The sequence below is a fragment of the Haematobia irritans genome, chromosome 5, assembly GCF_050003625.1.
Source record: "Haematobia irritans isolate KBUSLIRL chromosome 5, ASM5000362v1, whole genome shotgun sequence".
Taxonomy (NCBI): domain Eukaryota; kingdom Metazoa; phylum Arthropoda; class Insecta; order Diptera; family Muscidae; genus Haematobia; species Haematobia irritans.
This window is the reverse complement of record NC_134401.1, coordinates 3964021-3987176: the sequence shown is the minus strand read 5'-3', so window position 1 is coordinate 3987176 and position 23156 is coordinate 3964021. Positions and strand designations below refer to the sequence as shown.

General features: G+C 33.9%; 4 protein-coding genes across 8 annotated transcripts; 2 read left to right on the top strand and 2 right to left on the bottom strand.

The window, feature by feature from the left end:
* Nucleotides 1-4133: 4133 nt before the first annotated feature.
* Nucleotides 4134-5764, bottom strand: l(2)k09848 (WD repeat domain 74 lethal (2) k09848). The gene is made up of 4 exons (XM_075310823.1): nt 5582-5764; nt 4803-5509; nt 4382-4743; nt 4134-4301 (listed from the first exon to the last, which is right to left on the bottom strand). The coding sequence occupies exons 1-4, from the start codon at nt 5667-5669 to the stop codon at nt 4154-4156; spliced, it is 1305 nt and encodes a 434-aa protein (XP_075166938.1). The 5' UTR covers nt 5670-5764; the 3' UTR covers nt 4134-4153.
* Nucleotides 5765-6069: 305 nt separating this feature from the next.
* Nucleotides 6070-8525, top strand: LOC142239058 (pseudouridylate synthase TRUB2, mitochondrial). Its single transcript, XM_075310824.1, has 3 exons — nt 6070-6254; nt 6310-6516; nt 7812-8525. The coding sequence occupies exons 1-3, from the start codon at nt 6125-6127 to the stop codon at nt 8414-8416; spliced, it is 942 nt and encodes a 313-aa protein (XP_075166939.1). The 5' UTR covers nt 6070-6124; the 3' UTR covers nt 8417-8525.
* Nucleotides 8526-8715: 190 nt separating this feature from the next.
* Nucleotides 8716-12434, top strand: SmydA-5 (SET and MYND domain containing, arthropod-specific, member 5). Its single transcript, XM_075310822.1, has 4 exons — nt 8716-9370; nt 9474-9734; nt 9919-10480; nt 11718-12434. Exons 1-4 carry the CDS (start codon nt 9021-9023, stop codon nt 12240-12242), a joined length of 1698 nt encoding a protein of 565 aa, XP_075166937.1. The 5' UTR covers nt 8716-9020; the 3' UTR covers nt 12243-12434.
* On the bottom strand, nt 12293-18573 carry Ars2 (arsenic resistance protein 2). Of its 5 annotated transcripts, XR_012722903.1 has the most exons (9): nt 18362-18572; nt 18026-18177; nt 17799-17962; nt 17451-17733; nt 16617-16683; nt 14686-15951; nt 13746-14623; nt 13410-13547; nt 12293-12872 (listed from the first exon to the last, which is right to left on the bottom strand). XR_012722903.1 is itself a non-coding variant. In XM_075310820.1 (8 exons), the coding sequence occupies exons 2-8, from the start codon at nt 18172-18174 to the stop codon at nt 12794-12796; spliced, it is 2886 nt and encodes a 961-aa protein (XP_075166935.1). In that variant the 5' UTR covers nt 18175-18177; nt 18362-18572; the 3' UTR covers nt 12293-12793. The 5 variants fall into 5 exon arrangements, 3 of the variants coding, with proteins under 3 accessions (XP_075166935.1, XP_075166934.1, XP_075166936.1); XM_075310820.1 differs by lacking the exon at nt 13410-13547; XM_075310819.1 differs by lacking the exon at nt 12293-12872 and having other exon boundaries at nt 12909-13547.
* Nucleotides 18574-23156: the final 4583 nt, after the last annotated feature.

The following is a 23156-nucleotide window of genomic DNA, read 5'->3' as shown; positions in this document are numbered from 1 at the left end:
TGGCTCATAAAAACTACGATAACAGCAACAATGGAGAATTATCAACCGAGCAAGTAACCCACAAACCATCATGTGGTCAGGTTTTGCCCTTTCATTATATTCAGCTCCCCCAAAGGATGTTGAGTGGTTTTAGATGAGAATGAATTATTCTGCAACAAAGAGTCCACTGATGGTTACTGGTGACATTGCAAACGACTCACTTGATTTGATCTGAAATAGACAATAGTGCTAATATTGAGAATTTATGTTAATTAATCCAATAATGTTATATTATACACAGATATGGGATTTAAATGAAAAATTCTGATTGACCCTATTGGGCAAGGATAGTGTTCGGAGAATATTTTGGATTTGGATGGCAAAATCCCAATTTTACGTTTGCCAACTTTTTCTGTAAAAAATTCTATGAGTGTAAACATGAATTCTAATCTCTTTTCTAAATGTAGCAGAAATTTTGGCTAATGGCATCTATCAAAAATTTACCATGAACCAGCTTTTTGTTCAAAAAACGATTTAAAAATAAGAAACATTCATATTTTTATTCTACACTTCTAATTGACACTGTGAACCATATGCATGTATGATTTCTTCTGGTAATTATGTGCTAACTGTTGCAGGTTTTTACTTCCAAAAAATCTCCAGCTATTCGCTATTTAACAAATATCAAATTTGATCTATCTCCCTCTCTCTGGTTCTCTTTTGCTGGCATTTTGGAGGTAAACGAACGACCATTAAACATTTGTGATAATTATCAAAAATCATCGGATACTCGAACAGAGCTATTAAAGATATTACGGATAAAAGCATTAAGAAGCCTTTACCATAATATTTTGGGAAGTCTCGTATACGTATGATTCATATTTTAAAAATTTAATAAACATACGCACCCTTGAACTTAGTCGTTATGGTTGGTTTTTCAAACAGAAAATAGAATTTTTTTAGAGATAAATTTCACTCGATGAACTAAATTAATATACAATTAAACCTTTCAGAAGTGTCCACCCAAGTCACCCACTGATGAGAAGTTTATTTTAATGTCATAATATAGCAAAAGTCCACGTTTGAGAGGTGTCCACACTATTAAAGTGTACAAGTTTCACTGAACATTGATAGAAGTTTAAATGTGCAGACATACTGCATTTACTAATGATTTGTAAAGCGATTTTTGGTCAACCACATGTCGTGTATTCAAATCAATAAACCACACCAGAATGGACATGATGGTGTGTATATTAAGGATGGTGTGGTTTTGTGTGAATTAAAATGTCAGTCAATGTAATGTCAGTAGATTTCTTGCTTGTATTTACATCAGGGATGGAAAATGCAGTACTATAGTACTTTTTTCAATATTTTTCCACCCCGGTCAGTACCGTAGTACTCCCGCGAATGATTTAGTACCTTTGGTGTAGAAATTTTTGAGTCGATATCAGATTTATGGTACAATATCTTTGACAAAATATTTTAATATTTTGAGAAAGTCTTTATCAATCTTATTTGCTAATAGTCTTTTACAAATATGGCAAAACAGACAAGTTCATGCGGGAAGAAAAATCTCGATTTTGTAAAAGCCATAGTCAAAAACACGATTTTATTGAATTTCAAGAATGTTTTCGAAAATTCAATAAAACGCATGCGATCCTATATTATCGATTTTTATTTCGGTAAAAAATTTTGTCAAAATTTTATTTCTGTATAAAATTTTTGCAAAATTGATTTTCTATAGAAAATGTTGTCAAAATTTTATTTCAATTGAAAATTTTGTAAAAGTTTTATTTCAATAGGAAATTTTTGCAAAATTTTATTTCTATAGAAAAATTTTTGCAAAATTTTATTTCTATACAAATTTTTTGCAAAATTTATTTTCTATAGAATATTTTGTCAAAATTTTATTTACATAGAAAATTTTGCCAAATTTTATTTATATAGAAAATTTTGTCAAAATTTTATTTCTATAGAAAGTTTTGTCAAAATTTTATTTTCTTTAACATTCAGTCTAAAGGAGCTCTTGACAATAATCTTCCAGTGAAATTTTTGTTGAAATTTAGTAAAAAGTACCTTTTCGCTCAAAAAAATACCTTTTTTGTACTTTCTTAAAAATTGTATTTTCCATCCCTGATTTACATTATGGTAAACAGAGAATATTTTGAGTATGGTCACATCAATAACATAATGCTCATTAATGGAAATAACTATTTTTCTATTCCTCTCTCTCTCTTTCTCTTTAGAAATAGTGAGATAATGAAGAGTAGCTCATTTTAATTAACCGTTTTCTCTAAGCATTGCTGAGATCATGTTCATCAATTTTGTCTCTGAGTTTTCTTTTTGTTCCCTAAATGAATATTCTGGAATGTTTTAATTTTTTTAGAAAAATATGAGCAGTAAACAACAACATTAAAATATATGTACATATATACATTACACCATGTACAATGCACAATATTGTTACAGCACTATGTTAATGGTTTCTCTTTATTGTAGTTGTTGTTCACGTTTAAGTAATTTCAAACCTCAAATGTGAATAGAATTTGTGGTCTGAAATGAAAGAATGCGGTATTAACATTTGTTAAAGACTTGAAAAGATTGGGTAGGAAATATATGTATATGTATTAAATCCTAATTGCAAACATTTTCACAATGTAAAGAATATGTTTGCAAAATCATGATATTAGGATGTAACAAGAAAGGGAATAGGAAATAAGGAAACTTATATTTGCTACTAGAGCTCAAACGAAACTGTTTTTTGTTTTTGCCGAAGCCGATGGTCGGCAAAATAAGCAATAATCGATTGAAGCCGAATATTTTTCTAAAATTTGCTATTAAAAATATTTGGAGTGTTTTACTCGAATATTGGAATATTTTTTTAAACAAAGGCATAAACAACAACAACAACAACAATAAAAGGTAATTCAGCATATGTCTTACGGTACAGTCACACTAGGCAAATATTTGACAGAAATAAAAAAGCGAAACCAGCAAACATTAGCTCATATTGGATACATAGCATCACAATGGGAACGATTTCCAAAAACTGTATCCAGATATTTCGGAAATGATCCTGGAAAAATGTTTGACACTTATTTTGGTCAAATATTTACCCTTATAGAACTTACGGACTTTTTAGCATAAAAAATGCAGTACTTTGTTATTATAAAATTCATAATATTCAAATGTGTTACTATTGCGTAGCATACTATTTTCTACTCTTCTCAATTTTATTGGACCTATTTTTCCCGTATGGCTTTTGAGCTTATTGTTGTATTTGTACTGGGTATTTTGACTGAGACAAATTCGGTACTCGATATGAAATAAACTACGCAAAATCTTCAGCTTCTGTTAATCGGCCGGTTGACCCTGAAATCCTATTGGTAGCCGATTATCAATTTTTGCCCGAATTCCGAAGTCAAAACTGATTCTTCGGTCGAGCTCTAATTGATACTAACATTCCCATTCCCTTTTGCATTTAGATAAGATTTTTTTATCTTCATCATGATAGGACTCTAAAATGATTCTTATGATCGTTATACCCTATTAAAAATATATACATTTACAGACTTTTTCATGTACAAAAGTAATTGCAGCAACAACACAAAAGAAACATACATTTTCCGGGTTATTATTCCCTTGGGTTAATTGACTCCTATGACACAACTTTCTTCATTGTTGACTCATTGCAAATATGTATGGCCATAAAAGAAAATCAAAATAAATGTGTATGGTGTCATAGTAAAATTCTAGTCTTTACCATAGAAAGAAGGAAAGGATAGGGTCCCCATTTGAAACCCAAATCAAGAGAAGGGAGAGCGATTTGGTTTCTTGGTTATCACACACACACACATAGAATGATGATGTATTTGAAGATTTACAAATATCTCATTAAATATAGGGCACTCGATTTGGTAATTCACTAAACAAATGTCATCCAAGCGTTCTTAGAGTATATTGAGAAAATCAACGTTTGACTTTTGAAGGAAAGAAGCCAATTTATATAGGATACCTGTGTTTTGATAGGCTATATGTCCATTTGTGTAAATAGCTGCCTCATTCCAAGATACAAATTCTTTGTTATTTTGCTATAGTTTTCTAAGTAATTATCCCAAATTTATGTGATAGTGGAGTATAATGATCATCCGAACTATTAATTTAATGATTTTTATTAGCAATCTTTTTTCTTTTTATTGTGTCCAGATTTTTTACTAGTTTTTCTTTTTTCACCAGCCTTGGCATTGGTTTCAGTTTCAGATGCATTGGAAGTTGTATTATCGTCATTCGAATCATCGTCACCTTCTTCATCGCTTTTCTCACTATAAATTTTGAGGAAAAAGTTCAGTATTAATATTTGCATTGAAGGAACAAGGAACAAAATTAAAACAATCCTACTAACCAAATGGTTTGCATATTCTCAAACATATCTTCGTATTCCTCATCTTCGGAGACATCTCCCTTTGTTGGTTTGCCCTTTTGTTTCTTTTGGTTGCCTTGATTGTTCTCCAATTCTTCATCGTCATCTTCTTCTTTACTATTTGGATTTTCCAAAGATTCTCTTATTAGAATACGTGTGGCCTTTGATTTCACATAGCATTGATACATCAAAACACAAGAATCCACATTATGTACACGTACATAACGATCCAAACAAGCCGATGCCAAAAATTTACCAGAAGCGTCTAAACATACATCACTAATGCCACCCGTAAATCCTTTATAGGTATGTACAAAAGTTTTCATGCGACGTATATCAAAGGCCTGCAAAAATATTAAACAATAAGTCCATACTTTCCGAGCAGATATATAATTAATGTTACCTTCATTGCTCCCATTGTAGTTCCAGTATAAATGTAGTTACCATTGGCCGCCAATGTGGTAAAACTCATTTGATCTTCAGTAGCATAACATTGTACCGGTCTCCTTTGTTTTCGAGTATCATAGACTCGTACATAGCCATGCCGAGAGCAAGTGGCCAATGTATGAGGATTATCGAAGAAACCCACATCACTATCCCACACAGGTACTTCCAGTTGCAAGTAATCGTTTGGCAAATTCTTGGAGGAAAACAATTGTTTACCTTCTGCCTCCATATCGAATACCTTTAAGTTGTTTTGTCTACCTTTACCACCTATAGCAACTATATTGCGATCACTTGGACATTGTCTTAGATGATCCATATGATCACCAACTTTGTCTAAAATAAGCTTGGGGTGGTCAGCTTCAATATCACCTTCTTCGTTTAAAGCTAGACATCGTATATGGCCATTTGCAAAACCGGCAACTACTCTATTTTGAAAATGTGCCAAACCAACAATATTCGACTCCTCGAAATCTATGGTGTATTGGATTTGATCCGTACGCACGGAGTGTACTTGAACTGTGGACTTTCCTCTACCAATAAGAATTTCTGATTTATTTTCATTGGCAAAACTAAGAGCATTTATTTGAGAATCCTTGTCAAGTTCTTGGAGATTTAGTAAATTTGTTTGCTTGAATGGATTCTGTTCATAAACTGGCACCAATTCTATAATACGACGGCAGAGAAAAACAGAAATAAGGAATCAAAGAAATTTTACGACATAAAATATATACATACTTTTAAATGTTCCGGTTTTGGTGCCCACGTATATTTCATGATTGGTGGTATAACTTGGGTTCTTTAGATTTGATGTTGTCCACTTCATTTTTTAAGAAAATGTTACTCAAACCATGAAAGCAAACGAAATAAACAGAGAATTATTTTAACACACGTGCTTTACGAGAGAGAGCAACATCAAACAGAGAGATCTCTCTGCAGTGCTGCACTAATTGAAAGCGTTAGCTGTTTGTCTTTGCGCATTGTCTAAATAATGAAGAAAAATCTTAAAAATTGGTCAAAGACGTGTACAGAACCCTTCTTCCATTATCTTTGGATTATAATTAAAACAAATGTAATGTAATCTGGTATTAAAACTAAAGATTTTTTATATGCATTAAACTATACATTGAAACGCTCTCATTTAAATGGGACCACGTATGTGTTAATAAACATATCTGCAATGAAACATGGCTATTCATCAGCTGTTTGCTATGTTAACTGAACATATCTCACGCCTTTGTTTATTTTTATCGGTAACAGTAGTGTTACACAAGGTTCAAAATGTCCTTACAGAAGATTCAAGATGCTTCGGTTATATTCAGACATCTAAATGGAATTATAAATGTATATAAACCCCAGGGAATGAAGGTAAAACATGTGAGAGCGGCAATATTACACAAAATTTGTGAAGGTAGGTACAAACCACTCAAGATTGTATATTACTTACGTTGTTCATTTAAATACAGATCTAAATGTTATTCATGCCAACAATGTCCCGGAACAGTATGAAATTCCTCTATTGGAGCCTGGTGGTGCTGCTGATCCTTTATTGCGTAAAGTTAATTCAATGAATTTGTCAGAGCATGTTCTTAGTACTGGTCCTCGTTTCGAAATGGATGATATACGATGTGCCACCGTAGCCAGCTTGGGTCAACATACCAGTGGAGTACTATGTAAGTATTTGTTAGGCAAAAAACGTGTTGGCACTTTCACCAACAAGGTCGGATTTCCGGTTTGCGACTGTAAAGACAAAAATAGACAAAAGCCCATTATTTGGCTACTATGTGGAGTTGCATCTAAATATTTTATTGCTCAAGTTTCCAAAATTCAAGTCCTTCCTTTTAAATATGTACCCTCTGATAAATTTCATAATGAACAGATGTTCTACTTTGGAACTAACAAACAAATGAGAAGATACATATACAGTATGTCAAGAAAGTCTTTTGACATTGCCAAATATTTCAAATTCCAGAAATAATTGAAGTAAAAAACGAGTTGTTAATTCGTTTTGAGAAAAATAAAATATGTATACTTTGCAAAATACATAATAAAATATTTTTTAAAATTAAATTATATTTAATTTTGGAACAAAACATAATTTTTATCCTATTGTCAAAACACTTTCTTGACATACTGTACATATAGTTCGATCCATGAAGATTTAAGTCCATCAGTGAATATAATGAGAGGTCTAGAACATAGGACAGATTTGGTATTGTGACTGCCTGGTGTTACAGACACACTTAAGACTGTGATGTCCATTGTGATACTATAGTAGTGAAATTCTTTCTCTTCAATGACAGGCAGATTTTGTGATTGGTGCAAAACTAGGGGACTACCTATTTATAAGCGAGTCCAAATGGCAAATCGTGCTATGGGGAAACTATTCAGAGAAGATTTAAATATGTCGCAACCATTACTGAGATAAGATAAACCAAAACTGATATTCATGCCATAATCATTTGAATGCGAGGTATACAAAATATTATTTCTAAAAAAACAGACTGTATTCCAATCTAATGCCGAGATTTCCTAAGGCATATAGCCACCGTAGTACAATAGTTAGCATGTCCGCCTTGCATACAAAGGTCGTGGGTTCAATCCTTGCATCGACCGAACACCCAAAAATTTTTCAGCGGTGGATTATCCTCTCTCAGTATTGATGGTGACGTTACTGAGTGTTTTCATGCTTTTCTAAGTGGTTTCACTGCAATGTGAAACGCCGTTCGGACTCGGCTATAAAAAAAGGCTCATTGTCATTGAGCTAATCGGGCAGAACTCAGTGATAAGAGAGAAGTTCACCACTTTTGTATCACAATGGACTGAATAGTGTACGTGGGCCTGAAATATCGGGCTGCCACTATACCTAAACTAAGGCTCATATCTAAAAGCGCAATCCCATAGCAATTATGAAAATATTGTTTACTTTCATTTCATTTAAATTTCTTTATTTTCTCTCTCCCTATAGTATTCGGAATAAACAAAGGCCTAAAAAAATCCATGCGAATACAACGTAATCGTCCTATACGCACTTATCATGTTACCGGTAAACTTGGTGTAGCAACTGAAAATCATTTACCAGACTCTCGTATAACACTGAAAGCCAATTACCGTCATGTAAATCCTGATAGACTAAGTGCCTTAACATCATCTCTCCAAGCATCACATCAACGTAAGATGTTCGAATTATGTGGTGTTGATATGCAATCTCAGGCGGCATATGAGATCGCTTGTAAAGGCCTAATAAGACCTGTCAACAATACACAACCCGTTGTATATGGCATCAAACTTATTGATTTTCAGAAGCCTCATTTTACTCTAGAAATTCATGCTATCAATGAATCGGAAGCATACCTAGCTACTCTCATTCATGAAATTGGTATAGAAATGCGTAGCGTAGCTCATTGTACTGCTCTGCGATGCATACGTCATGGTAAATTCTCAGTGGAGGGATCATTGCTACGTCATGCCTGGAATCTACCGGGTGTTGTAAGAAATATGCGTGAGCAAAAACAAATACTGGAAGAACATCCGTACCTGCTTAAACAGGAAAATATAGAATTAAGAAATTAATTTGTTATTTATATCTAGAACGTAAGTCTTTTTATTGTTTTTCCTTCCTTTATTCCTGTGTGTAAATATATGAGAGAGTACAGATGAATATATCTAAAGATGTTCCGAAGATGATGTTTGTTTTTCGAATGTTTTGTTTCACACACTGCGTCGCATACGTGTTGGCATACAAACATATATGTGTGTATGCCTTCCCGAGAGTGAAATAATCGTTCCTCGCCACTCACAACGCATGCCCAGTGGCAACGCACAGCAGAAGCGGACGGCCGAAAAAATTCAAACTACAGAAAATCATTTCTCTGTAGGAGTGTGATCTTCAAACGAAATCATTTGAATTTATTAAACGGTTTGGATCGCAAGTGTGCGTATATATCATCTGTTGGTTGGTCTAAAAATATATCCTACATATAAAACTAAAGTGAATACAAAGCAGATAGACTCTCCACCAACAGCTAGGCGGACGGACGGACAAAAGTTACGCATACGTTTGTTGTATATATTAAAGTTAATATTTTATTCGGTCATCTAATAAATTATTCGTCTTCAAAAACCAAGCAAAGTAGGTGAAATCTTGTGAAAATCCCCAAAGTGCGACGAAATCACAATGTCTGCTTCCGTCAATAAAAAGGACTGTTGTGCTGTATGCCAAGTGCCAGCCACATTAACGTGTTCGGCCTGTAAATCGGTCAAATATTGTGGAAAAGATCATCAGCGGGAACATTGGAAGGAACACAAAGTTGAGTGTGAAAGTCCATATAAAATCGAAACTGATCCAATTTTGGGTCGTCATCTTTTGGTCACACGGGACATTCAAGCCGGTAATGTTATATTCGAAGAGGCTCCCTTGGTGGTGGGACCCAAGTGGTTTCTGTCAGAACGTGAACAAGAGGTTCCAGTTATGCCTTGTGTAGGTTGTTATACTCCATGTCGCATTGGTGGTTTCAGTTGTTCAAAGTAAGTTATATAATTCCCAAATGAAACGCACCATAAAAATCTCGAATCTTGTTCTCTTCTCCACGCATCTACCTTTCTTCCTTGTGTTGCTTTTCCGACACAGGTGTCATTGGCCCTGCTGTTCTCCACACTGTGAAGATATTGATAATCCAAACACTCACGGTGGCATCGAATGTGATATCTTGAGATTGGGTCCAGGTCCAAAAGCCTCAGGTGATTTGAAATCCATGACCGACTACTACAGACCGGATGCTTTGTTAGTGCTCAAATGTTTGTTGTTGCAAAAACGAAATCCCAAAAAATGGAAAAAACTCATGGACATGCAGAGTCATGAGGAGGAACGCAAAGGAGGCGATTTGCATGAGTATGTAATGACATAAGTAGTAAGAATAATCAAGAATAAGAACCGTGTGTGTTGTATGGTAGTTGCAAAGCAAATACGATTAAATAGACAACACACAACCAATGAGAATGCATGCACATACATATCGCCAAATCGTACTTCTATATCTCTTCATCTCTTTTTTCTGTTCTGTTCTTCAACACAGAGATGCTGAGAAACGTGTCGTCACCTATTTAGTAAATAACTTTTTGGAACCTCTCAAAAAGCTTGAAGAGAAAACCAAAGAAAAACTATTGCCCCAATTTGATGCCACAATCCTACGCAGAATTTGTGGAATAATCGAGACAAATTATATGGTCATTAGCCTCTCGACGGGTTTGGAACTAAGCGGTGTCTTCTTCACCGCCTGTATGATGGAGCATTCATGTCTACCCAATAGTTACTTCCAATTCAATGAATGCAATGAATTCAGTATTTCTGTTATAGCGGGTCGTGACATTGCCGCCGGTGAACACATCAAAATCATGTACACAAATATGCTATGGGCCACCAGCATGAGACACGAACATCTCCAGATAACAAAACATTTTCGTTGTAAATGTGAACGCTGTAGCGATCCAACAGAATTGGGCACATATTTTAGTGCTATGAAATGTGCCGGTGATGCAAATAAGAAATGTGATGGTGTACAATTACCCAAAGATCCATTGGATAAAAATACCGATTGGATTTGTGATAAATGTCCCATGATCATAAATGGTGAACAGGTGAGTGGGGAAAAAAAATAAAACTGATCTTAAGAAGATTTTGTCCCTCTTTGAGAAAAAATAAACAAACAATTTCATATATACGACAAACAAATATTTGAGCTCACTGATGAAGTGGGACCAATACAGAGGGTTTACCTGGGGAATATTTACCTAAAGCTACTCCTTTAGAGCATAAAGAAAACACTATCAATATAATTTGATAAAAAAATATAATTGCATGAGTTATTACTAGAAAGATTTCCTTTCTCTCAACAAATTTACCATTCCTCATTTCTAGGCGACCTAGTTTTGCTATAAGATTTGGCAAAACTTAAAACATATGATAATCCATTTGTTTATTTTTACATAACAAATCATTTTATGAAGACGATTACCTTTTAGTCTTACGAGTGAAGAGGGCATGAATTTTCTCAACAATGGGGAAAAACGAGCATAGAAATCCTTAAGACAACTATTTCTCTTGGATTCTCCCAAGAACAAGAAATAAACAAAATTTATTTTTTGTTATGTACTACACACTCACACACACTAATACAATTAACCATAATTCCACATTTAATATAGATATTTTGTGGTGCGAATTTAACAGAAGAAATGCAAGAGATATTTCTCATCTAGTAGGCTTTTGCTAAATCATAGGCTTGAGAAATCACCAATAAGATTATATGAAACCATTGAGAGCTTTCTCTAATTCGAGAATTAGATGCGAAATAAATTATTTTTATAAGGATTTATTTTTTATCAAAATTTTATTTCTATAGAAAATTTTGTCAAAAATTTTTTTTTCTATAGAAAATTTTGTCAAAAAATTTTTTTTTCTATGGAAAATTTTGTCAAAATTTTATTTTTATAGAAAATTTTGTCAAAATTTTATTTCTATAGAAAATTTTGTTAAAATTTTATTTCTACAGAAAATTTTTATTCTATAGAAAATTTTGTCAAAAATTTTTTTCTATAGAAAATTTTGTCAAAATTTTATTTCTAAAGTAAATTTTGTCAATATTTTATTTCTATAGAAAATTTTGTCAAAATTATATTTTTATAGAAAATTTTGTCAAAATTTTATGTCTATAGCAAATTTTGTCAAAATTTTATTTCTATAGAAAATTTTCCCAAAATTATACTAAAAGACAAAAATCGACTTTTTATCAAAATGATCCACAAAATGGTTTTGCTTATATCGTTTAATGAAATTACATGAAGACTAATACAATTTTTCCAACTATCTCACTAGGTAAGCTACTTGTTAACCCAAATGACAGAGGAAGTAAAAACGTTAATGGCCCGTAGACCCACCGTAAAGCAAGTTGAGGCTCTTATCGAAAAGTTGACCACGTTCCTGCATCCCAATCATTATCATATCTTTAGTTTAAAACATTGCCTCATACAATTGTATGGCAATGAAATGGGCTACAAATCGGAACAACTTTCCAGTGGTCAATTGCAGAAAAAACTAAAAATGTGTGAAGATCTATATGATACCTGTCAAAAACTCGATCCATCCACAATACGTTTGTCCATCTATGTTGCCATTATATTCCATGAAATGCACTCCGTCTATATGGAACAGGGTAGACGCATACTGGATAATGATAAAGCCAAAGCCATGGAAGCCTTTACAAATGCCAAAGAGGCATTGGAAAAGGCCGAAGATGTATTAGAGAAAGAACTTGATGGTGTAGCTGGTAACAAATTGAACGATCACATACTGAGAGCAATGAAAAATGTAAAATTCTACATAGAGAATATGTGTTCCTGAGAGATGGAATGGTCCATAATGTGAAGTAGTAATGCTGCTGCTACTGCTGCTTTCTGGTTTTTGGGGGTTTGAACTTCTGTTTATTTTTATATTATTGTAATAATAATAATTACCATTATTATTTGTTTGTTTTTTGTTGATAACACTATAAAATACATTTTTAAATAATAAAAAATACGTTATATACCGTTACTGACAATTTAGAAATTACAAGAAATATGCACGACCATTAAAAAATACATCTAGATTTGGTCTACAATAAAATGCTTAGGAGGGCAGGGAGGCGTATAAGGTATTCTATGACCATCTGCAGGGGAATTTTTAGTTCTATAGAAAATGATGATGGTGATGACTTGTTGATAATGTTAAAATACACATGTGTTTATTCTAATCTAAATGAAAAGACTTTCTCTCATTTTAATAATGGGATAGGGAAGTGTAGAGGGAAATAGAGGCGGCTTGGTATACAGGGTTTATACGATTAATTATTAAAAATACATAGGTGTATGTACGTATTAGCATTCATCTTTTCTTTGTTTTATATTTCTATTTTAATTGAACATGTCAATGGGATCTTGGGGGGCATCCAAATCGCGGTACTGTATTATTTGACGAAATTCTTGACCGGGTCTGCAAACAGAAAAATTATTTTAAAAATGGTATAAATTGTTTCAATAGATTTATTAAATTCATTATTGAAATTAAAAAAAGTATTATTATACATATATATTTATGTACTTTTGGTTGCTGGTGTTCTTCTCTATTAAACTAAACTAATAATAGTAATTAATACAAAAAAAAAGATTTAAACTAAAACAATTTGGTCTTAACGAAAAACGCAAAACATATACACAAACAGACACTCTATAATAATACAATGAATTCAATTTTGTTTTTTGTTTTTGCCAAAATAAAAGGTAAGAGGGTGATGATAGTTTGGTTAAGTTGGATGGGGGCGGGCGTCTGGATGGCCTGGGTGTATATGCGAATGTACAAAAACCAAATAAACAAATTTTTGAAAAAAAACCAAAACAAACAATGAGCTCTACGACGACGAAGACGAACACGACAACGATGACGCTGAACACCACTGCACAGTTTTGATACGGTTCGATATAAATAGAAAACAAAGAGGTCAATTTTTAGCCTTAACACATCGATCATTACAATTCTGAAGTGATCGGAGGGTTTTCTTTTGTTTTTTTTGTTTGTCTCTCATTTGTTTAGTCAAACATATCGAAATTGGCGGGAGCATCCAAATCGTGATAGCCAATAATACGACGTTGATGTTCTATGGGCAATTCTCTGTAAAAGAAGTTTACACACAAAAGAATAGTTGTAGAGAAAGGGATAGTAAAATAAAAACAAAAATAAACATCAACCAAATAGCAATAGCAAAGAAATGAAAATCTATTTGTTTGGAGGCAAACAACTAAAGTTAGAGTTAGCTTTTTTACTTGGGTTATTTTTCTATACAAAGAATAATAAAAACACTATATATACCTGCGTCCAGGTCCACCAAAACCACGGCCACGTCCTGGTATCATAAGGGGTGGAGCGTATGCAGCATAAGGTGCTGCTGCATAGGCAGCTGGTGGGTATACGGGAGCTCTATAGCCTCCACTTGATTCGGATGTTGTGCGTTTATTGTTACCAGGATGCTCTGGTAATTGGGGTCTCTTGGGATCTCTCAAATAGTTATTGAAGAACTCCACCTCTTTTCGCACTTCTTCCACCTTTTCTCCATGTTTATTGAAAATATGTTTGCGTATGAATTCGGGGCCCTTGAATTTCTTGCCCGACAAAGGACATAGCCATTTGTCCTTTGCCAACTCTTGGGTATTGGCTTGTATGAATTTTTCCACCTCATTTTCGGCATCCTTAGCGCCCAAGTTTTTCAGTTCCTCTTCATCGATGGTCGTAGTTTTGGCCAAGAAAGTTTGCATTTTACTTTCGAAATTCTTGATATAGTCCTGCATGTCATTCTGTGAAACTTTCGAGGGTGGTGGTCCTCTGGCATGTATAATGCCGCAACGATTGGGCATTTCATCCTCATAAGGATATTCACAATGATTGTAGAAATCTACCGAGTGCACTATTCTCAAATACAGAATGAGATTGTCCAGGACAGATATCAGTTGGGGATCCCTTTCAATGGCTTCTCCTTCGCTTTCTTTATTTTCTCCCGAGATGCCCAAGAGTTCTTCTTCCTCAGCAGAGGCTTCCTCGATTAGAAAGTCAGTGATGTTTTGCAATACGGGGTTGTTGGTTTTAAAGCCATACGATGAAGAAGACGATGTATTGTTCACATCTGCGGCACTGGCATCATTGCCATGGTTAGTGGCATCTCCATCTCCCTTATTTTCAGATGCAATAGATTGCTGTGAAAACCCAAAAGAAGTAAATAAAAATATGCATGGGGTCTACTTTGTTTCACGCTTACCCAAAGTTTGAACTTTTCATCAAGATTCATTGCGATTTTCGCACAAAGTTTTATATCAGCTCTTATTACCGTTTTGTGGGCCGTCATACCATTTACAGGTCTTACCCTACGACTCAAGTCCCTATTGACAATGGCACCCATTTCACAATCGCGCAAACGCGTGTTGTTTAAATTCCAACAGATCTCCTTTATATTTACATCTCTTTTAAATGTTACCCATCCCCGACGATACCAACGACGTTCTACCAATGGGTCAGCAATAGCCACTCTTAGGAAACCATCGAATTTTTGACAAACTGCTTCAATTTCGCTCTTCGTAATTGATGGTGCCAAATTGCGTAGAAATATCGAAGATGTTCGATGTAAAGCTCTTGCTTGGGGACCATCTTTAACTTTATCCAAATCGATTGTCTCTGGCTGGTCGTCAATTTCCTTCTTTTCGTCATCTTCGGCTTTTTTCTCGTCTTCTATTTCCTCCGATTTATTTTCGGGTTTTGTTTCAGCTTCTTCGTCTTTTGGTTTCTCTTGCATTTTATCATCTTCATCTAAATGATCGCCATTCGATTTTTCATCCACCTCATCTTTTTTCTCTTCGTCGTTACCATTTTCTACCAGTTTGTCGTTTTCCTCAGTTTCGGCTTTCTTCTCTTCACTTTTTTCTTCTTCTCCAGCATTATCTTTGCCGGCTTCGTCTTCTTCCTTTGTAATCTTCTTTTCTTCTTCCTCTTCATCTTCTTTTGTGTCATTTTTAACATCGTCCAAATCATATTTGCTCTTTACATCTTTATCATCTGCTTCATCCTCACTACTTGACGACGAGCTCGAAGAATCCGAATCTGATGAAGATGAAGAAGATGAATCAGAACTTGTTCGTTTGCGCTTTAGGGATTTCTTTTTCTTTTCTTCAATGACAGGTTTGGCTTTGTTCTCTTCATCATCATCCCAATTTTCTTCATTGTCAGAACCACTTCTACGTCTTATTGGTTTGGGTGACACACATTTGGGCTCATCATCAGCAGCCTTCTTTTCAACCGATGTGATAATAACGTCATCATCGTTATCGTTCTTTTTATCAAAGATACGTTCCGGATATGAAGATTCTTTAGGTTTTTCGTCTAGAATTTTCAAATCCTCTTCGGTTCCACCCTCCAATTTAATTACAACTGTATCCAATACTCGTAGTAAAGCATCGGTTTGAATGGTGTCAACAGAAACTTTTTGGATCATTCCATTTTCCAATAATTCTTCGAAAACTTCGACACGTTTCTGGAAGGAAAAATAAATCCACAATTAGGTACTTTTCTCAAATATGTGAATTTATGAAGTAGATAACACATAGCTCCATTAGGAAGGGGTACATTTGAAAGACGTACAGACCCAACAACAATTTTACAACAATATACCAGCAATTGATCACATTGAACATAGAACGGGAAATTCACTGGCTACCAAAAAAGAACCAAATGACAATTGACCTTTCTCATATAGCCGAGTCCGAACGGCGTTCCATATTGCAGTGAAACCACTTAGAGAAGCTTTGAAACACTCAAAAATGTCACCAACATTACTGAGATGGGAAAATCCACCGCTGTAAAACTTTTTGGCGTTCGATCGAAGCAGAAATCGAACCACGACCTTATGTATGCAAGGCGGACATGCTAACCATTGTACCAAGGTGGCGTTGAAGGACCTTGGTTCAATTCCCAATCATATTCTAATCAGAAGATATAAACCAATAGCAGACATTTTCTAAGACCAAATATCATAAGATATTTACTCCTATGTGCGATTAAGCATGGAAAGTGAGTCTGAAATGATATCTCACAGAACAAGTCGTAAAAAAACATCAATGGGTTCCATTGAATAAGGACATATATATTGATTGATCACCTAATGGAGCAAAGACAAATGCATAGCTAACACCAACATACCTTAAGGAAATTGAGTTGTTCATCTTTCCGTTTAACACTGTCAATGGGATGATACTTATTTTTGAACCTATGAGAATATAGTAGAAAAACAAGAACAAAAGAAAATAAATTAGTATAGAGAATAATAGAGACAAGAGGGCTGAAATAAAGAAAATAATTTTTAACAATCCCATGAATGGCGTGTGACTATTTTTTCCCACAGATTGCAACCGATTCAATATATTCTTCTTGGGATCAAGGGTCGCAAATTATTTTAACGTTTGGTATTTGGTACCCATATAGCTCATATATAACGGGTTTCCTCCTGTTTACACAACTTTTTGGTGAATTTTAGTTTTTTTGTTTATGTATTAGTTTTAATTTTTACGAAATCTTACCTTACTGCTAGCTATGAATTAGATCATGGCTTTGCGTTCTATTTACGTTAAGATTCAATTAGATACGGGTTTAATGTAAACGCGATTTAAAAGAAATATTTAAACACACTCCGGCATTGCTCGCCAGGTGTAAAAACAACAAAAAATCGAAATCAAATGAGCGCATCATTCAGTGATCGAATATGAAGAAAATCAATGTGCAGCGCACCCACAACTCTATGGCATTGTGTTGTGTGCTTACCAGCCTATATTGTTAGTAAGGCGGTTGGCGTGGCTCCCCTAAGGACGCCATTCTCAAAATAGCTGTAGAGAAAAACTTTTGTAAACATACAGTGGCACATACATTTTGAAGATAGGTATAGCGTTAAACAAAATGATATAAGTGTTTGTTTTTTTGCCATAGGTGTGGAAACATACATATATGTCCAATATGTGATTACATGAAAACTGCACTTACCACTCCTCATCTTTGTGGGCTACGAAAAATTCATTTAATTGCTGTCGCTTAAATTCCAATTTGTACTCATTGTATTTGCGTAGGACTTCGGTATCAGAGATGCCATCGTCCTGGGTGTCTAAGAATTGTTTTAATGTCATCATGGCTGGTTGCGTCTGTAGATCACTATTGGCAGCAGCTTCACGGGCATGGGCGCTGTGGGCCAATGCACCGCCATATGCGCTATGTAAACTATGAGCTGCGTAGTGCTCATTCCAAGCATGCAGTAGATATGGATCATAAGCTGCAAAAAAGAGCATATACCTTTCGTTGTAGCAATTGTGGCAAGTAGATCAAGAGAAAACTCACGTCCATATCTGTGATTGGCTCGTAGATCATCGCCCCAGGCTGGTCTCATACGTTTGGCGGGCGGCATCTCTCTGTCAGGCGAGCCGTATCGATCTCTTGCACCCCTATAATCGCGATAATCAGGTCTCGGTCTTCCGCCAGCTCCTCCTCTAAATGGATTACCTCTAATTATGAGCATAAAAATGTTTCGTACACACGTAATCCCCACATTTGGTATATCAACTTACCGCTCTTGCCAGTCGTCACGAGCACCTCCTGCCCCACCACCGCCCCGGCGATCATCACGGCGCTCAGAACGATAACTGTCACCAGAGCTACGTTCACCGCGGAATTTATCGCGCCGTTTGCGATCGTACTCGTCATCGGAATCAGCCATTTCCTGAAAGACACACAGAAACAGGAATTGAAACAATTTTATTACTAAAAACTTGCCACGCATAATACTGGTGAAAGTCACCTTTAATCTCAATTGAGACTAGAGTGGACATAACCTCAAATTACAAAATACTATATTTTTCCAGAAAATCTCTATTTAATAGAGACACTAATTTGCAAGAACTTACTCTTTCTGTTGTTTTATATATACAAGTTTCTATTGGCAATCCTCTGGTTTCTCAATATATAAACTAGTTGCAATAAATAAAATCTATGTGCACTTTCGCCAGATATGTACGCTTTTTTCAGTAAACTAGATCTTATTTGAGATATTAATCAATTTTTTTCCGGAAAGATGAAAAGCCAATGACGCTTGACAAGACCACAAAGCCTAATAATATTTAACGCCGATACATTGTACTACACTATCTAAAACGGTTCATAAAGGCGAAGCGAAGGCATTTGGAATTTTAGTTTCAATCAACCTAAACTAGAGCGTAGATTGCTGCGCGATACGCATTGAGAAAAAATGCATATAGTTTTGCGAAGTAGAGTTTTCAAAATGAAATCATAATGTTCAAGGTTTCTTACCTTTATTCATTTATTTATTTTGAAAAGAAAGCGGTAGAACGCAGCAAAAACAAATTAATTGTTTCATTACTCTTAATATCGTTGGGAACAAGTACGTTTAAAAAAATGTTCGCCGATGGTAAAAATAAGCGGCAATAAACAGTAAAATATTAGGGCTGTCATTTGGGATAGATTTTTAGAAATCCCTTGATTCGGGATTTTAAAATATTTCCGATATTTTTTTTTTTGGGGTCCCGAAATTTTCGTCTTTTTTTAAATATTCTCTATAACAACTACAGTATTAAATAATTGTCCCAGGTCGGAAACCTATGTTGTTATCACCTATATTACCTGTTTATTTTCATAATTCATTATGATTGTAAATATATAAAAAAATAAAATAAATAAATAAAATTAAACAATTGTAGTTCAATTCAATTTTATTAAGAAAAAATGTAACAACAGAACAAAAGAGTAAAATAAAAAAAACAATTTAAAACAGCTACTTAACAAAAAATATGAACATAAAAATGAATTAACAAATAACTTCATATTGCTTTCGTACTCAATAAATGATTTTAAGTATTTTCTTTTATACTTCATCGTTTTAAGTAACCTCTTAAAAATATCAAGGCTTCCAAAGTTTCATCAGATATACGAGATCCTATTTTATTGCAGATGAAACGCATCTCTCATACTCGACACTGGTCTAAGGGTCGTTTATATTGAATGAAAACAACCAATTAATTATAATCCTAAAAAGCTGCAATTTTAACAAATTTAGAGTAGTTTTTTTTGGAATCCCGAAAAATCCCAGTACTACAAATAAAACAATCTGGGATTCGGTATAAATCCCGTCCCGAAAATCCCGGGATTTCGAGACGGAATTAATCCCGAATGACAGCCCTATCATCTGCTTCATTCTCCTTTCATTATGCCCCCCAAGTTACAACAACTGAATGTTTGTTTTACTAGAATGTTCTATTACAATGAATTCATATTTTTGAGTTTCGATTTATTTTTTTAAAATCAGATGAAAAATCACCTTTCAAGTTTCTTGATGGAAATGCGCATCGAGATTGGCTAGTATAGGAAAACGGCATAACTATCAGTTTTGAGTAACGATCTTTCAAAAATTACCAAAACATGTTTATCATACTAACCTATCTATGGTTAAGATGGTATCATTTAAATTAGTATTAATAGTGAACAGCTGCCAAAAATGTTAATTTACATCTTGCGACGAAGACATTTCGACTGATTTGATTTTACATTACATATCTGTCGATTACGATCAGTCAGCACCCGCTTCCATTTCACTTTTCAAACTCCATGACGACCATCAAAGGTGGTGACAATTAGCTTGTCTTATGGTTGAATATCTGGCTGATTGTTTTATTGGATCGCCGCATTTTAACTATAAACAAGAAAACAAAAGCAATAACCTGAAGAGACCTAGTCAACAAAACAGAAAAGTGTGTTAAGGTCATGGTAAAGGCATGCATGCTCATCCAATGAATTCGTTCATCGAACATCTTCGATCTCGCTTAGTGAATGAGCTCAGATTTTAATATAGCATCAGAAAGTAGTGTTCGTTCGTTTTCCCATTCATTTGTGAGTTTCGTTTTTTTTTTTTACTTAATAATTTTTGCAATAAAATTGCATTCCGAACCTGTTTGGCCAGTGATCTTAACGATGGTCATAAACTACAAGTTAATATGCCATATTTACACTGTATGGTCAGAATTTCTGTTAGCAGCTCATTTTATGGCTGTTGGTATGTTTTGATTATACCACGCCTGGATTTCAAAAACCCGCTTATTGGCATTGCCTAATGTGTCGCGAATGATGAATGCGTGAATGACAATTATTCGCTTATTCTTTTTCCGCTTTAGCTTTCCTCTCCTTCCTGAATTCACAATTTGCTAACACCTACATGCGCATGTATTTCCAGCTTTAAATGCAAATGAAATATGGATGGATTGTTCTTGAATTGGAACAGCTGGTGGGGCGGTTTATGTATTTTTTTTTTTTACAGATGGCCATAACCGCAGATTGACGTCACATCCACACGTATCCACAGTGATCGTCCCTGATGACGTTTCAGTTCATTGGATATCGCAAGGACAGAGCTATTACATTTTATCATGGTATGTCAAGGACTAAGGAAACATCCAGAGCACTATATACATGCAAGGCTAAATAGCAATAACGAGAATATTTTTTTATTAAATACAAAATTGTTCATATGGGAAATTTATTGTTTTGTTTAGTTGAAGAAACGATGACTGATAGGGTTCATTTTTCTTTTAGCCGAGTACAAACGGTGTATGTCCTCTACGGAAAAACAATCCAGTGCGATAGAGTTCTAAAATATCCGGAGTCCCAAGTTGGAAGAATTTCCTATTTTCTTATGACCAACAGGGTTGCAATTTTGGTCCGATCGGACCAAACTTGGCCCAAATTTGGTTGAATTGATCCATTTTCGTCAAATCGAAATAAAATTTTGACAAAAACTTCTATAGAAATAAAATTTTGACAAAATTTACTATGGAAATAACATTTTGACAAAATTTCCTATAGATACAAAATTTGCAAAAACATTGTATAGGAAGAAAATTTTGTAAAAATTTTGTATAGAAATAAAGTTTTGCGATAACTTTCCATAGAGAAAAAATTGACAAAATTTTCTATAGAAATAAATTTTTGACGACATTTTCCATAGAAATAAAATTTTGTCAAAATTTTCTATAGCAGTAAAATTTTAACAACATTTTCTATAGAAATAGAATTTTGACAAAATTTTCTATAAAAATAAAATATTGACAAAATTTTCAATATAAATAAATTTTTGACAAAATTTTCTATAAAAATAAATTTTTGACAAAATTTGCTATAAGGCCGGTATGCACCTTTAGCGAAATTTTCGGTAGCAAAAATTTATTTAAGTCTACAACAAAAAAAAAACAGAGTTGTGTACACAAATTTTAAACCAGCTAATCGCTTTCAAAAATTGTTAATATATGTTCAAATATTCCTCAAATACATTGTTGATTATTTATGGACCTTTTAAAACTTTTACGCACACAATGATTGTAATAAATTAAATGTTTGCTTCCAAAATATGATTTTGACAACCCTGTTATTTTCATTAGAGGTGCGTACCAGCTTACGAAATTGAACGCTACCGAAAATTTCGTTAGCATAAATAGCAATGCATTTCTTATAGGAATGAAATTTTTCGCTAGAGGTGCATACCGGCCTATAGAAATAAAATTTTGGCAAAATTTGCTATAGATACTAAAATTAGGAAGAAAATTTTGTAAAAATTTTATATAGAAATAAAATGTTGACAAAATTTTCTATAAAAATAAAATTTTGTATAGAGAAACAATTTTGACAAAATTTGCTTTAGTTACAAAATTTGCAAAAATTTTGTATAGGGGGAAAATTTTGACAAAATTTTCTATAGAAATAAAATTTTGCGATAACTTTCTATAGAAATAAAATTTTGACAAAATTTTCTATTGAAATAAAATTTTCTATAGTAAAATTGTGACAAAATTTTCTTTAAAAATAAAATGTTTTTCTATAGAAATAAAATTTTGTCAAAATTTTCTATAGAACGTTTTCTATAAAAATAAAATTTTGACAAAATTTTCTATAGAAATAAAATTTTGACAAAATTTTCTAAGAAATAAAATTTTGTCAAATATTTCTATTTTGGAAAAACTTTAACCGCTGGATTGTGGCAACGCTGATGACCAATCATAATCATCGGACTACACGCAAAAAAATAATTCTTTCCTCCCAAACGAAATTTTAGACAAACAAAGTTCGTTTCTCATTTGCTTTTCGATGTAAGGAAGTGTATTTGGAAGAAAAGTATATACTTTTTGTGATAAACGTTTATTCTTTTCCAGGATGTAAAAACAATTTCAGAAAGACAAACTCAAAAAAAAACATTGTTTTCTTGCTAATTGTATTTTCCCTCACATCTTTCTCACATCCACGGGGTTTTTTAGTTCTTAACACCTTTTCCTGTAATACCAACAATGTAGAAGAAATCATACGATTTTATAAATTTTTAAAATTTTTTTTACCTTTCGCCTGGACGGAGAATCGAACCGCGGACCATGCACTTTGTAAGCCAACACACTAACCACTGAGCTATGTACCTGTTATGGTCATCAATAGATAAATATCCATATAAGTTATATTTATATAGCATAGCTTGCGGCGCCCACGAGCCGAATAAACAAAGTTTATTTAACAGAAACAAACAGTTAGTTTGGCACCGTGGAGCAGTGGTTGCTACGTCTGACTTGCATGCCAAGGGTCGTGGGTTCGATCCCTGCTTCGACCAAAGTTTTTTTTTTTACATATATTCTAGATATGTTCGGAAGATTCCGA